This window comes from Sminthopsis crassicaudata, chromosome 3 (genome assembly GCF_048593235.1).
Source record: "Sminthopsis crassicaudata isolate SCR6 chromosome 3, ASM4859323v1, whole genome shotgun sequence".
Taxonomy (NCBI): Eukaryota; Metazoa; Chordata; class Mammalia; order Dasyuromorphia; family Dasyuridae; genus Sminthopsis; species Sminthopsis crassicaudata.
The window spans coordinates 395,769,733-395,785,694 of NC_133619.1; the positions used below are offsets into that span (position 1 = coordinate 395,769,733).

The following is a 15,962-nucleotide window of genomic DNA, read 5'->3' on the forward strand; positions in this document are numbered from 1 at the left end:
GTAAAACCTTAGCCCTGAGAAGAGATAGATTTGGGAAGAAAGAAAGCTATTGAGTTCAGCTATGGACATGTAATGTTCGGTCTAGCTTTCTGGAGGTCTTTAGGACTGGCCTTGGTTTCACCAGGAGAATGGTCAGGAATAGAGTCTAGTCTTTATTCTGGCTCAGTCTTGATTTTAGTGCAGGAAGCAGGAGAACCACCAGGAAGATGGTCAAAATTGGAATGACTCATTTCCAGTCTTTCTCAGACCTTAAATATCCTATTACATCATTACAGCATACTGATTTTGTGTGAACTAGAGAACCATTACATCACCATGCTAAGTACAAAGTATATGTATACTACAGAACCATCATCTCATCAATTCCACTGAGTTAACACCTTGTTATAAGTATCCTTGTTTCAAGTATCTTCTTCAGAGTTCTGGTTCTCTACATGAACATGACTTAGTTTCAGACGTCATTCAGTTTGAAATGTCCAATAGTGCATCCCCTAGAGCTCAGGAGAGTCTGCATAGAGATGATACTGAATTCACTGGAGTTCATAGATATCAAGTTTGAGAGCACAAAGAAGAAAGAGAAAAAAGCCTAGGGCTACCCCTTAGGGAACACTCATGATTAAATATATCTATAGTATGGCCAAAAACTAGGCCCAAATCCAAAAGTAGTAATTAATGGACTAACTAATAAACATTTTATTAAGCACCTAATATGTGTCAGGCATTGTGCTAAGTTCTGGGAATACAAAGAGGCAAAAAACAGTCCTGGCCCTTAGGGAGCTTACAAGGGAGACAACAGGCAGTCAAATAGATATACAAAGTGAGCTATATATAAAATAAGTAGGAAAAAATTAATAGAGGGAAAGCACTTGAATCAGGGAAAACTTCTTGTAGAAGGTAGAATTTTAACTGGTACTCAAAGGAAGCCAAGGAGGTCAATGGTTAGAACAGAGGAGGGAAAGCATACCAGGCATGAAGCATGGCCCAAGAAAAAGCCTGGAAACCAAGAGCTGGAGTGTCTTGTTCAGAGAAAAAGGCAAGAGGCCAAAATTACCGAATGGAAGAATATATACTAGAGAATAAATTATAAGAAGACTGGAAAGGTAGGATGGTAGGTTACAAAGAGCTTTGAAAGACAAACAAAGCATTTTGTATTTGTTCCTTGAGGCAACTGGAAGCTAACAGAGCTGAGCAGAGAGTGACACAATCAGAGTCCTGTTGATTCCCAATAAATAACTTCTATTCTATTCTAGACAGGTTGAGTCTTCACTATTTTTTGTAACATTCATTCTTTTGTGCATTCAACTGCGAAGGCTCAGCCTTCTTCCAGAACTACCTATCCTTCAAGGTCAACCCTTCTCTAAAAATCTTTCCTATAAATTCAAGTTCCAAGGGATCTCTCTTCTTTTTTAAATTCCCATTTTCTGTCTCTTCTAATACATTTTAGTATCTGATCATACATTGCCTTATATCAGAGAAATGAAAGTTAGACTCCACTAGATTAATATTTTACAAAGTCAGTCAACCTAGGAGATGTGAAAATTCTTAAGAATGAAATTCTGAAGAATCAAACCCACTCTCCAACAATGCAGTTTTGATGAAAATTAAAAAATAAATAAGACATTTATTAAGCACTTATTGGATACCAAGCACTATGCTAAGAAGTGGAAATACAAATACAACCAAAAACAAAGTCTTCGTAGAGGAACTTACACTCTAATAGAGTGTAAAGGGAGCTGAAGAAGGGGGTACTGCCTCCACTTTCAGGGCAAAAATAAGAGCATTCTGGAAAGTTAGGGGGAAAAAGAAGAGGAGAAAATGCTTAAAGAAATTGATATGGCTACAAAGAGTACTCAGATCTCTCTCTAAATGTATACACAAGCAAAGATACACACCCACCTACCCTAGGTATCATGAAACACATCACCAGATCTGCAACTAGGAAGACCTGATTTTGAATCTAGTCTCAGAAACTAGCTATGTGAGCCTGTATAATGCTGCTTGCCTCAGTTTCTTCATCTGTAAAATTTGTTAGAAAAGGAAATGCCAAACCACTCCAATATCTTTGCCAAGAAAACCCCAAATAGGGTCATGAAGAGTAGGACATGACTGAAAACAACAATAAAGCTCACATATCTGTATCTAAGAGGTCTCTAATCAACGTATTAAGATATCTATACACTCCATATTAGGGTTTCTTAAAGTTTTCCCCCTTGTGATTCCTTTTTGCTTGAGAAATTTTTATGCGTCCTCAGGTATATAGATATATAAAAAAGGTATTTAAATCAAATACTAATCATAAATCAAAATTTTGTGACCCCCTTACTCAGTTATGAGATCCCTTATGGGGTTACAACCCAGTTTAAAAAGTTTTGCTCTATATAACTTTAATATACATGGATAGATCTATATTATTTAGATTTATATCTAAGTATACCACAGCCTTAACAAAGATCTACATCTAGATACATAGATGAGACAAGGTTTCATATAGATATATGTACACACATACTCACCCCTCTCACCCCCCATCAAAAACTAGTTATTTAGATAGGACTGAGTGTCCTCCTATCTTACCTAAGCTAAAAGAGCAGAGACTACTCCTGGGCCTGATTCCTTGCCCTGATTTCAATTAGCAGAGAAGCTCTAACATGCTTCAGTTTTTTGACCTGAGTTGGTTCACCCCTCTTTAGCTCAGTGGCGTTCCATTCTTGGATATTCAACATAGTGGTATTTGACTTAACAGGCAGTCCAGAACTCCCAGAATCTTAGAAATTCACTAATTGTAGTATTTTTAAAAGGTAAATAATGGGTGGTGAATAAAGAAGTGAAAAAATCTTGTAAGAATAGTGTCAGGAGTATTTAAACTCAGAATAAAATTATATTGACTAGGAATTCTATGAAAAACAAAATAGTTTTTTTCAAAAAAAGTTATACTGGGGAAAAAGAAATCACAAAAAGAAAAGGAACACCACTTGAGGAAAGGAGAACTGAGGAAATAGAGCAATATAACAGATAACAGAAAGGAAGGAAAATTCCTCAACTCTTATTGTGCTCTGCTGAGAAAAATGTTTAGAAAAGGCAAAACAGAAATGACTGATGAGCTAAAATCCAAAATAGGCATATAGTTTCAGTCAATAAAAGCCTAGAATTCCAAATTATGGTATGAAAAATTTGCAAATATAATTACTGAGCCACTGTTTGTAACTCTGAAATACTGTCAAGAATAAGAAAAGGTGCTAGTGATCTGGAAAAAAGGCAAACCTTGTCTGATTTTCAAAAAAAAAAAAAAAAAAAAAAAAGGGAAGGAAATGTAGTTTAAAAACTAAAAACCAGTGAGCTTAATGTAGGTTCTTGGCAATATTCTAAAGCACATGATTAATGGGATGGTTTGTATATTTAGAAAAGGAAAAGGGGTGTGTAAAACAAGTACGAGTTTATCAAGAATAGTCATGCTATACTAACTTTGCTTTTTTTTTTTTTTTTTTGGAAAGGGTTTGGTAACCCAGAGGAATGTTGTAGATTTGAGAAAAGTATTTCTTTTGTGTTATCCCTGGTGGACAAGATGGAAGGGTGTGTACTAATAAACCAAGTATGCAGTTAAATGGATTCAAAACTGATTGACTAGATTCAAAGAATTATTATTAATGGTTAGATATTAACTTGGAAGAGAATATATCTAATATTGATAACTGAATGGCCCTAAGAAACTGTTCTTGGCCCTGTGTTTTTTAATTTTCCTCTCCAATGACTTGGATAAAGCTATAGATGGCATACATATGCAATTTACAAGTGACACAAAGGTCACGGAAAGTGACAGGAAACAGGCTGAAAGAATCTAAACAAGCTAGGATATTGGCCTAAATCTATTAAGATGAAATTCAGTAAGATAAATGCAAACTCTTATATCGAGGTTCAAAAAACTAACTTCAGAGACAGACATGAGGAGGCATGGATGAATGTACTATAAGTTCAATAATACTCAACACAGTGATTTGGCAATCAAAAAAGTTAATGGAATGGAATATTTAAGATATGAGACATAATATCTAAAACATAATATCAAAGACTAAAATAGTATTGCTACACCTTGCCCATGGTCAGATTACATTTGGAATATAATATTCAGTTCTAGACACTAACACTTTAAGAATGACAAACTAGAATGTGTCCAAAGAAGGGCAATCAGGATGGCTGAAAAGCCTCAAGATCATGTCTCATGAGGGTCAACTGAAGGAACCTGGGTGGTTTACCTAGAGAATAGAAGAATTAATAGGACAAGATTATTATATTCAAGGATTTGAAATGTTGTTTTATGAAAAAGGGATTAGATTTATTTTGCTTGTCCTTTGAAGGTGGAACTAAAAGCAATGAATGGAAATCATAAATAGGCTAAGATTTAGGATTACTATAAGGAAAAACTTAACAACAATGGGGTACCTCAGAAGACAGTAATTTTTCTCACTGGACACCTTCCACCAGAGGTTGAACAACCACTAACTAGGATGCTGGAGTTGAGATTGTTCATTAGATGTGAGATGGACTAGGTTATATAGTTACCTTTTCTATATCCAGTTCTGTGATATCATATACCCTCTTATAATTCTAATATATTAATATGATTTTTAAGGCTAGGAATTTAGGTATTCAAAGCCTGCTCAAATTTGGAAGAACAATTCTAAAACATCTGACTCTCTATTACAAAATTAACAGAAGGAAACTCTGTTCCCTAACTTTTATCATCAGAATTTAAAAAACCTTTATATGACCTTCTAACAGATAAGTCTAAGAACTCAAATCTAAAAAACATACAGAGTGAAGTAAAAGACAGGATATTCATGTTTTCAAACATACCTGAATAGGAGATGGTTTTTCCCAGCCCATTTCAAAAATTCCCATCAGTAACTCCCTTTTCAAACAGTAATCTTCAAACTCATTTCCTTTTGTGGAGGTCACATCCTAAAATCAAGAAGAATAAGCCAAGTTTATGCAAGCTCAGAGTCATAACCACTAAAAGACCTTAGGTTTCTACATTTCAAACATAAATCCAGACTACCTCTATACTAACTTATCAGCCCAACTGTCCTTGAAGTTTACATAAGAATTTATAACTACCATCTAATGGCACTGTACCCAATACCAAAAATACATTATTTCAGATACTAGTGTTATTAAGTAATAAACAAGTAGAAAATTCCTAAAGAACTTAAATCTCACTCAGAGAAATTAAAATATTCTTACAATGAAAGGCACAGCATACTCTTTTTGAGTGTCAATTATTATATCATCTGTAAAATGAGAGTTTGTGGATTAACTGATCTTTAGCATCTCTTCCAGTTCTAAATCTAAATCTACAAGCCCATCAATCAATTTTGATTGTATCAAGTCATCCTTGCCTCCAACCCAAATCTCACTTCCTAGCCGTGTGACCCTGGGCAAGTCACTTAACCCCAATTGCCTCAGCAAAACAAACAAAAAAAACTACATAGCTATTTTACTTCATTAACATAAATTTATAATGCCTCAGCTATTAGTTTCTTACCATTTTTCTATTTGTGTTTAAAAGAAACTCACCGAAGTTTTGATTCTTAGATCCTTTGGAGGGAGTTTTAAAGTCTTTTTCCAGTCATCACCAGGTCTAAAGAGAAAACAAAAGAAATTTAAGAACTAGAAATGACTTTGTAACAATACTACTTAGCCACATATCAAAGAGCAAAAGTTTATTACATAAGTAAACTTTAAACAATTATCATAATCCCTCTTTTCCATTGTCTTAGGTAGGCTTTAGGAATAGATTGCTACTTGGTTGTTCAGCAGTGTCCAAAAGCTAAGTGAATTGATAAAAATGTTCCCCTAATGAAAAATACTACAACCCAACAATCAGAAGAAGATAACATTAACATTCCTTTTAATTCCCTCAACTTGCTTACAACTAAGGGGGAGGTGGGGAGAGAATGTGAAAACAATGTGAAGTAATAAGGAAAATAAACCAACAATATTTTAATTCCAAATTCTATTTATGAGAAATGATGTTTTGCTTACTTCAATTCACTGCACTTATGATCTCTCTGAGACTCTTTATTAAAAAAAAAAAAAAAAAAAAAAAAGGCTCCACACATCTTAATACTGAAAAACCAAAACTACTGTTAACACATGCAACTCAATCTCTATTTTTTTTCCATGCTAATTTCAGGTAGTCCACAAAATGTTCACTTCATTCAGTAACCCCACAGATTCTGAGAAAAGATCCCAAGGTAAACAGTATGGCAGGACACCAGGACTATATATTCAAATTTTAAAAATCTCAAATCCTCTCAAAAGAGAAGAGAAAGAAGAGGAAGAGAAGAGAAACAAAAGACAATTTATTTTCATGAGGAATTTACAATCTGGGAAAAGCAAAATACATAAGCCATTAAATATATTAGATCACATATGATTAAGTGTCAAAAAAGTAGCAGTAAGTACAAAATGAATTCAGAAGGACAAATATATGCTAGTCACCTAGGAAGACTTCATGGAACAAATGGGACTTACAGAAGTTATAATACTCAACTTTATTATTTGCTTCATTCATGTAATCTAATTTATTTTAGATAACTTGGTCAAAGTTTAGTCAGAACAGCAGAATAAAAAGAACAATGAACTTGGAATCAGTAGACCTGAGTTCTAGACCCCACTTACCTAATGCTTACAAGTAGTAAGTGTTAAGTTCTAAGTGGGAGAATGAATTTCCTTATCTATAAGACAGGGTTGTTACTACTTATACTATTTACCTTACAAAGCTATTATTGGGAAAACATTTTGTAAAGTGCTACAGTAATATAAATTATTAATTACACCTCTTCAAAGACCTTATACACCTAAAATATATGTGTATATGTACACATAGTTTTGAAAAGAAGCATTAGAAACGTATTAGCCTTTGCTTTTGATAATCTATCATATTTCCAAGAAGTATACTGGGAGCAAAATAAATTTATATCGCTAATTCTGGAAAAGTCAAAGAATACAAATTCACTTAAAATTTCCTTTTGACTAGATGACTCTCCATGAGTGACTTGACTTTGGAAGAAACTTTCAATTTTTTAAAGATTGTAAAGCTCATCATATAAGACCTGGTACTGCTAACTTTCTAAAGGGTCACCATACCTCTGACAGTGCTTCTGAAACAATAAGAACTGGACCCTATAGAACAAATATCAAGCAATGTATACCAAAGCCTTATCTGAAAAACAAAAACAAAAACAAAAACAAAAAAACAACCAAAACAAAACAAAAAAACTTCTGTCAGATGAATCTAATTACAACATTAGAAACTATTGTTGGGTTTAAGAGACTTTTGATTTTTATATAATAGTCATGTCACAGTCTTCATCAGACTGAGAGTCATCATTTTAATACTTTTAAGAACTTGTGATTTGACTGGTATGGTCCTCCCTACATCCATGTAGACTGTAATGTAAGTGGGCCAGGCTCAGAATGATGGGCCTCTTCATATTTACTATTTAGGCCAGTCTATTCTTGGCCACCTGTTAAGCTTGTCAGGATGAGCCATAGCTCAAATTCTGTTGCTATAGCCTTCAAACAATAATAATAATAACTGAAACTAAAGTACTTTAAAATACTCATTTGATCATCAATGCTCATTTGATCCTTACAATAACCTCATGAAATAGCTATTACAGATATTATTATTTCCATTTTACAGATGAAGAAACTAAGGTTCAGAGAAGTGATGTAACTTGTCTATTGCACAAAGCTAAGTGTCAGAGGTGGAGATTTAAACTCAGACTTTTCTGACACCAAATCCAGTACCCTATCCACTATACCACATTGCCTCTTCAAAAAATAAGGGTCACTTAGATGAAAAAATATCAGAGTTCATGATCTGAAATACTTTCACTAAGTATGGCCTTTAAATGGCAAATATCACCACCATCTTTAAGAATCTTTTATTTTTTTTAATAATCTTTCTGTAAGTCAAATTTCTAGAATTTGGAACTTGATTGCATTTAAATATACAGTACTTTAAAAGCTGAAAAGCCTATTACAAATAGCTCATTTATATTCACAACTCTGGAAGGCAAATGATATTATCCCCATTTTGCAGATAAGTAAATGGAGACAGGCATGACTTGTCAGGGTAAAACAGCTAATGAGTATCTCCAATTGGATTTGAACTAAGGTCTTCCTGACTCCAGATTCTAGGCTCTATCCACTGTACCATCTAACCTGCCAACAAAAAATTAGGAATGTTTGAAATCCATTTTTTTCCCTAAGAGTTCAGAATCTTAAACTATTCATGACATTTTTTTTGTCCTTGTTTATTCATATTGCAAGAAGAAATGTTGAAGAGAAGCAGGGATTTACATGAACTGATGCCCCCCAAAAGCCAAGAAAAAATATATACAATGACTACTATGAAAGGAAAGAACAATTACCACAAAACAATCAAAAATTAATGTTGCAAAGGTACAAAGAATGAGCTTGGCCCCAAAGAAGAGATATGAGAAAATACAGCCTTTTTGTTCTTTTATAAAGAAGAGGGGTAGAATTGGAGAGGGAAAAATAAGGATGAAAAAAAGGGGAATCCTTGGGTTTAAAGCACTGCTGATTTTGTCACATGATTGGAATTGCTTATTTTTCATTTTTGTTAAAATTTTTTTTAAAAGGATCTTTGTTATAAGGGATAGCTGAAGGGGAGGGAAGAGATACAAAAGAAGATTTAAACAATGTAAAAGCAACCTATTGATAAAAATTAGTTTTTTTTGAAAGAGCTGTTGAAATTATGAAACTTAATACTTCAATGGATGATGTCTATAATGTCACAGGAAATTAGACACAACTGACTTTAAAATCAAAACTTGAAATAATTAAGTTTTGATGCATAAACTAAAATAGAGTTACAAGGCTAAACAAAATGTTACACTAGAAAAACCAAGATGAGACCATGGTAGTTTCAAGGATATTTGGTAAAGGAACTCACTGTCCTATTACTGACCTTCTGTTCCAATTTGTACTATTTATGAAAAGTCAGAAGTTGTACATTTTAGTTGTTTTAAATATATTGATACCATAGCAAACAAGTCTGGTATCTCTGACTGGCTTCTTACTTACTAAATCTACATTAACTATAGGGGGGGGAAAATGTATACATGTGTGGTGGGGGAGGGGAGTGCATGTGGGGTGACAGATTTTTCCTGTGTCCTCCATTTGTAGCTCAAAGTATTAATCATAAAAAAGAAAACCCGACATATACAAAACAAGTGAACATTAAAATAACAATATAATAGAGCATCTATGATCCTTAAAGCTTTGTTATTAATACTTACTTAATAGTGGTGGTCATACTCTGTGCTTGCTGTTGAGTGCCATTATTGATTGTGTTGGTATTTTTCAGCTGGTTCATCTGTTGCTGCGTTTGTGTGCCCCCTCCTCCAGGGCCACCACTGGGCTTCACAGGGCCCCTCAGCTGCCCATTTTGACTGGATAGACCCATTATAACAGGGTTTTCTGTTCTGGCCGTGCTCATGCTTTGTTATTTGTAAAGGTGTCTCTTTTAGACTTCAAAACTTTTGAAAGTCAGTAGAGAAACTGTAATAACAGTTTATTAGACTCTCCAAAACGAAGAGATAAATATAAGTCTTGCTCAATATATGAGTCCTTTATTGCAATGCAGGCAAGCACCTGTAAGTCTCTGAACGGTAAAGCAGTAGTAACTTGCTCTGATGCACTGAAACAACTTTTTTTTTTTTTTAAAAAAGCCCTCTAACAAAGTTTAGTTATATCTGAATTTAATCACTTCAATCTGAAATGAAGAAAAAAAAATAATCAATATTTGTAAGAGTTTTATATTATATATATAATTAGTAAGAGTTTTCTTTTAAATCAAATCCTCTTATGGGACTTCCTAAACCATGAATTCCAGTTTTTACCATTTAAAAAGCCAATATAAACTTAAATTTAACTCTAACCTTCATCCAAGGCAAAGAAAACAATTGTGAAGACAACATACTGTCAACAAACCAAAGTTAACACCCAGGCAAAACAAGTAAATGTTGAATTCAAGTCTCTTAAGTACAAATTAAACTCACAGGAATACAGTACTAGAGCTGAAACTGAGAATGAGTTCAAATCATTTAACCCTTCTCAATTTCTTCATTTGTAAAATGGGAATAATAAAATCACCTCTCCCATCTTGTGGTAAGATAAAAAGAGAATACTTGCAAAGTACTTCGAAAACCTCAATGTTTCAAGCTATATAAATGCTAGCTATTATTAGTGTTCTTTAGAAAATCAGTGATTGGAGGCAGCTAGATGGCGCAGTCAGTCGATAGAGTACCCAGCCCTGAAGTCAGAAGAACTTCAGTTCAAATGAGGCTTCACTTAACACTTCCTAGCTGTGTGACCCTGGGCAAGTCACTTAACCCCAATTGCCTCAGCAAAAAAAAAAAAAAAAAAAAAAAAAAAAAGAAAGAAAGAAAAAAGAAAAGAAAGTCAGTGATTGAATCAGCATTATTTTTTATTTAAAAAGTGTTTTATAACTCCAAAATATATTTTAACCAGAGTTACATACATGACAGAAACTCATCTACCAACATGGCTGGACAACTCATTTGTTTTGTGTTCTATTTCAGATAAGCTAAACTGGGTATTTTTCTGAAAAGTTAAATTAGCTTCAGATTTCAATTCCACATATCTGGCAAAAAAAAACAAAAACAAAAACAAAAACACAATACTTCATAACCATATCAACTTTATCTACTACTTAGGATTCCTACTTTATGAAAAGGAATTTCTTTTGCAGGGAGTTGTCCTTTTAAGTAGCACTAGAAGCCAAATGTCAATTGGAATGTCTATAAGATCTTTGAAAATTTAACAAAGACTTGGTAGGAAACTGATCAGAAAATGAAAAATTTCAAAATAATTTAAATTTTAATTCAAAGAAAGCTTAATTTATTTAAAAGTGCCATTTCCAAGTTAACATTGTACATATAGTAAACAAAAAGCACATAGAAAACTACTTCCCTTTTACAAAAAACAAAAAACTAACAACGCCAAATTGTGGTTCTATGAAATACTAAAGCATGTAAATTTTAAAAATGTGTCAGGAAAAAAATCCAAACCAGCTAAGGTTCCTATTAAAAAGGCTAAGTCATTGGTCCACCAAACAATGCAAAGGTTCATAGCTTTACTCTGCTACATTTCTTGCAAACAAAAGGAAATGTGTAATGAAAAACAAAGATATAATTTATATATTCAAGGCAGTTTCTGAAATTTGGATGGCACAATGAAATTTATTAGAAAAATGTTCCCTAACTCTCAAACTCATCTTCTAAAAAGGGAACGCTGTTTCGTTTTCGTTGAACACTGGTTTGCTCATTAAAAAGTCAGAATTTTGCTAAATAAGCTGAAAAGAAAATGTTAAACCCTTTTCTGGCTCCAGTCACCTAAGCAGACGTGGTTCAGAGCCTCTCAATTTTGATATTATTCTTGCAACAAACAGCTTCCTGTTTTGACAGGTTTATACTATGATGAGCAACATTACCACCTCCTTCACACAAATAGACTGTGAGGATTAATTAATGTTAGCAAAGTGCTGAGAGAATGAAAAGGGCAACCTATACGGTTAAATAGTAGTGTTGCTGTTAATAATGTGACACTCCAGCTCACACTTGCACCACATTTCTCCCTATAGCCAAACTGTGCCACCCATTTGAGATCTTGGAACAACTACCACACTTAATAAGAGAAAGAACCTACACGGCAGTTTCACAGGAGAAAATATTCCTCCCACCTTTTCCTCAGCAACCCAATTTCCGTCTCAAAGTTTTATGCCTGCATTTTCAAAAATAAGATTGAAATGCAGACAAGTAAGGAGGCTCCCCAGGCTGAGTTAATTACAGCATTTCCTAGATTAGAGCTCGCAAATGACAGTTTCACACCCCAAAACTCCTCACCACCACTAGCTTTTGTGTGCAAGTGCAGCGCAGTTTCCCTAAAGCTCAAGGGGAAGATTTGGGGAGGGGGCTTTAATTCTGAGGGAGGATAGACAGAAGAAATAAGAGGACAAGTCGAAAGGAAAAGTGCACAACGATTTGGGGACACCCCTCCACCCGTATGTCGGTAATTTCTCGGTTATTTTCCATCCCAAAGCCGCTTCCTTTGGCCTTAAAAACAAAAGAAGCTGGGGCCCTGCAATGGGATCTGCGCAACACAGACGGAGCAGCCGCGGCCCCGCCAGCTCAGCCAGCGGGAAACAATGGGGATTCCCCCTCCCCCTCGGGGCCCCAAAGAGTCACCCCCCCCGTTCGAGCAAGCCCCTTCCCCCCTCAACCTACGGGGGGCACTCCAGCACCCCCGGCTGTCCGCGCACTGGGCGAAGGTGGTGAGGCTCTCCACAGTGAGCCGCAGTCCGCTCCCCCACCCCGGCCACCCCAGTAGGGGGGGCGCCACGTCCCCTGGCCCTGCGGCCCCCACATCCCCTACTCTCTATAAAGCTGTCACCGGCGCGGGCCCGCTCGTCGACCTCCGCGGCCCTCTGTCCCGGGACTCTCTAGGCCCCGTATTCTGCTCCGGAGAGCTCCCAGCGCCTCCTAGGCTGCCCCCGAGGCCCCGGCCGGGGCTTCAGGCCTCCGCCCCAGAGCGCCCCCTCCCCCTCACGGGCCCGGCCCGCTTCCCGCAGCCCCGGCGTATCGCCAGCGGCCGAGCCCGGCGTCTCACCCCAATAGCCGCGGCAGGGGCCTGTGTCACGGCGTCGAAGCCGCCGCCGCCCGGCTTCCCGGCTCCTTTATTGTTGACTCGAAGCTCCCAAGATGGCGGCGGCTCCTTCCTCTCCGAAACCCTCCGCCCGCCCGCCCCCCGGCCCTGCCCTCCCCGGCCCGACTCGGCCCGGCCCAGTCCAGCCCCAGGGTCCCCACGGTCCCCAGAGCCCCGTCCCCTAGGGCCGCGGCGCCACGCTCCGCCCCGGCGCGCCCGCCAGCCCTCCCGCCCGGCGCCCCGGCTGCGCCCGGCCTACCTCCGCCGCTCCCCGCTCTCATGGCGCCGCCGAAGCCGCCGACCGGGCCGAGCCAACTCCGCCGCCGCGCCCCCTCCCTCGCTCGCTCGCTGCCGCCCTCCCTCTTTCCCTGCCTCCCCGCATGGCGGCGGCCGCGGCTCCTCCTCCCCTCAAGATGGCGAGAGCTCGGGCCGGGGCCGGGGCCGGCTCCTGCGCCGCCGCCACCCCATCTACTAAGGCCCGAGTCCTCGCTGAAGAAAAACTGGGGGGCAGGAGCCCCTAACTCAGAGGGACCGGGGGCCAGATTGGCGACAGAGGGGACCGGAGCTCCGGAGCGGGGACGTGGGGTTGCTGGGCCGGCACGGTGGGCTCGGAGCCCCTTGCTAAGAGGCATGGGGGGGCAGGACGCGCCCCCCAAAAGGGGCGCTTAGCTAGGCAAGGCGGGGGCGCGAGGGTCCGCTCGTCCCCCTCCCCAGTGGGGGCGCGGGCGAGAGGCGCGGGGCTGAGAATTGGGGCGACCACCGACCTGATGCTTTCCGGTGGCAGGGCCGCCTGCTTGTGGCCGGAGGAAGGCAACCCCGCTCTTGGGCGGCCGAGCTGCTGCCCTCCCTGCTTCCAGCCCGGAGGTGCCCGCTCCCCATCCCCCACCCGCGCACCCCGGGGCGACTGGCTGCCTGTGAGACGAGCGGGCGAGCGGGCGAAGCGAGGGGCGCGTCCTGCGGGTAGCACCAGGCGGGGCGGGCAGCGTCCAGTGGGCTGGGGGGGGCCGCGGCCGCGCTCCCCTCCCCCAGCCATTAAATGCCCTCCGCCGGCGTCCGAGCGGCGATCCAAGCTCGCCTTCTGATTGTGCCAGCCGCCCGAGTAACAATAAACAATAAAAGCTCACCTAGACTCGCCGGCACTTTACATAATCTCTTCTCTGTTTCCACGTAGAGGTACTCGTATTTCCCTGACTGGAGAACTGAGATTAGGATTTAGTGTCTTCATTTTACTGGAGAGACAGTCTGAGAAGCAGGAAGAAGGGGAAAAAAGGCGGGGGGGGAGGGGGGCGAGAGAGGGAAAAGAAGGGGGAAGGAAGACTTGACTAGTCAAATCTCCTTAGTGTCGGAGTCGGGATTCGAACCAGAGTCTTCGGGATTGTGGGTTAGGCACTAAGCTCCAGGCCTGTCACCTAGTAATTAGTATTTTGATAAATGTTTCTAGACTGGATTTAATCTACAGGTAGATCTAGGCATTGCTAAATGCTGAAAGGATGAAGAAAGGGGGGAGATTGTCTCCTTTCCCCGAAAATAAAGGAATTAGTTTCTAGGAGAACCTTCTCCCATGAATCTCTTGGGATGATCCGTAAATTCAGTTTTGCAGCTGCAAAAGAATTAATTTAAAGGTTGTTCATTTCTTTCCTTTAAAATTTTAATTTTTTTAAATTAAAAACCCATTCCCCCCTCCAATTATTTCTCCACCCCCATGGTATGATCCATAAATTCATACTTTTACAGCTGGAAGGGAATTTAGAGGTTGTCTAATTTCTTTTACTTTAAAAATGAATTTTTCTTGAGTCAAATATTTTTACCCTAATTCTTAACCCCCTCCTCCCATTGGGGAGGAAGATGAGGCAAGGAAAAAAAAAATTAAGGAACAAGTAAAATCCAGCAAAACAAATTCTTATACTGGTCGCCTCCAATAATGTATTGAAGTACATTGTATTCTACATATTATTCCATCAGCAGGGACAAGTTTTTGCCTTTTTTTTGTATATCGGCTTACCACAAAGTCTGGTATGTAGTAGGCACTTAATAAATGCTTATTGACTTATGGTCACACCACAAAGGAAGCCATTTATCTATTATTCAAATCAACCATAGTATTTATTAATCCCATTGACCTGTCCCTATTTATGTGGTTCTTTTTTTTGGGGGGTGGACTTACCCCTGGTCATACAGCTAGTGTCAAGAGTCTGAAGTCACATTAGAATTCAGGTCCTCCTGATTCTAAGGCTGGTACTCTATCTGCTACACCTTGCTGTCTCCCCTCCCCTCAATATTTAAGGAAAAATGAGAATTTTTTGTTCCACATTCCAAAGGTGAAAATTAGGGCTTGAAAAGTCAAGAAAACAAAGCCTTAATCTCAGCAGAAAGAGAGGCAAGATAGAAAATTTGAAAAAGGTCTTCTGACAATGAATGGTCTCCATTCAGATTTATTTTTAATATATTTTATAAAAATATAAATATCTTTTGTTTTTTACCTCACCTAGATTTCCCTCTTGTATTATCACCCCCTCCCTTCAAGAAATCCTCTGTAACAAAGATTTTTTTCTATTTTTTTTTTAAAGAAAAATGAGGAAAAAATTAAGCAAAATTGAATAATAAATGGGAAAAATAAATAATATTTTGTGCAATCTTTCAAAGATATGGAGCCTCCATTAGTGCAAAGATACAGATTTTTTTTCTTTTAAGCTAAGCTTACTTTAAAATTTTTCAACATTCATTTTCAATTATTTTGTATTTAAATCTATTAATATTATAGTTATTGTATATGTTGTCTTCTTGGCTCTGCTTACTTCACTTTGTATCAGTTTGTGTAAATTTTCCTATGCTCTGTATTCATCATATTCCTCATCTCTTATATAGAAAAGTAATAATTCCCTTAGATTTATATCCTATAGTTTGTTTAGCCATTCACTAATCAATCCAATGTAGATTTTAATAGAACCTCCATACTTCAGAGGCAGCAGAGATCTTTTAACCTCTTATCTAGACAGGCCAGCCAATTTAGAGTTCAGCTGTGAACCATTTGTAGGCCTCATTTAGTTCTTATCTGTTTCTGGGTGCAAAGTTAGCTCCCAGAAGGCTTTGCTAAATTCTCAGGTGGTCTTCCTACAATGCTAAAAAAAAGATTTCCTACAAATATAATGTATCTAGGTCTAAGGGGAAATCTTTGCATTAATTAGTGGTCAAAGTATAAAAATATT

General features: G+C 38.5%; 1 protein-coding gene across 4 annotated transcripts in view; it reads right to left on the reverse strand.

Annotated features, from left to right (window-relative positions):
* Positions 1–14,019, reverse strand: part of DDX6 (DEAD-box helicase 6) — a 36,030-nt gene extending 22,011 nt beyond the window's left edge. Inside the window, exons 1-4 of one of the 4 annotated variants that reach the window (XM_074302303.1) lie at positions 13,881–14,019; positions 9,330–9,805; positions 5,572–5,635; positions 4,852–4,956 (exon numbers count right to left, since the gene is read on the reverse strand). In XM_074302303.1, the coding sequence (XP_074158404.1) occupies positions 4,852–4,956; positions 5,572–5,635; positions 9,330–9,529 (369 nt within the window). In that variant the 5' untranslated portion in view covers positions 9,530–9,805; positions 13,881–14,019. Of the gene's footprint in view, positions 1–4,851; positions 4,957–5,571; positions 5,636–9,329; positions 9,806–12,720; positions 12,858–13,015; positions 13,139–13,520; positions 13,742–13,880 lie in introns of those variants that run through there. The other 3 variants (XM_074302305.1, XM_074302304.1, XM_074302302.1) reach the window with 3 other exon arrangements.
* Between the last annotated feature and the right edge of the window lie 1,943 nt (positions 14,020–15,962).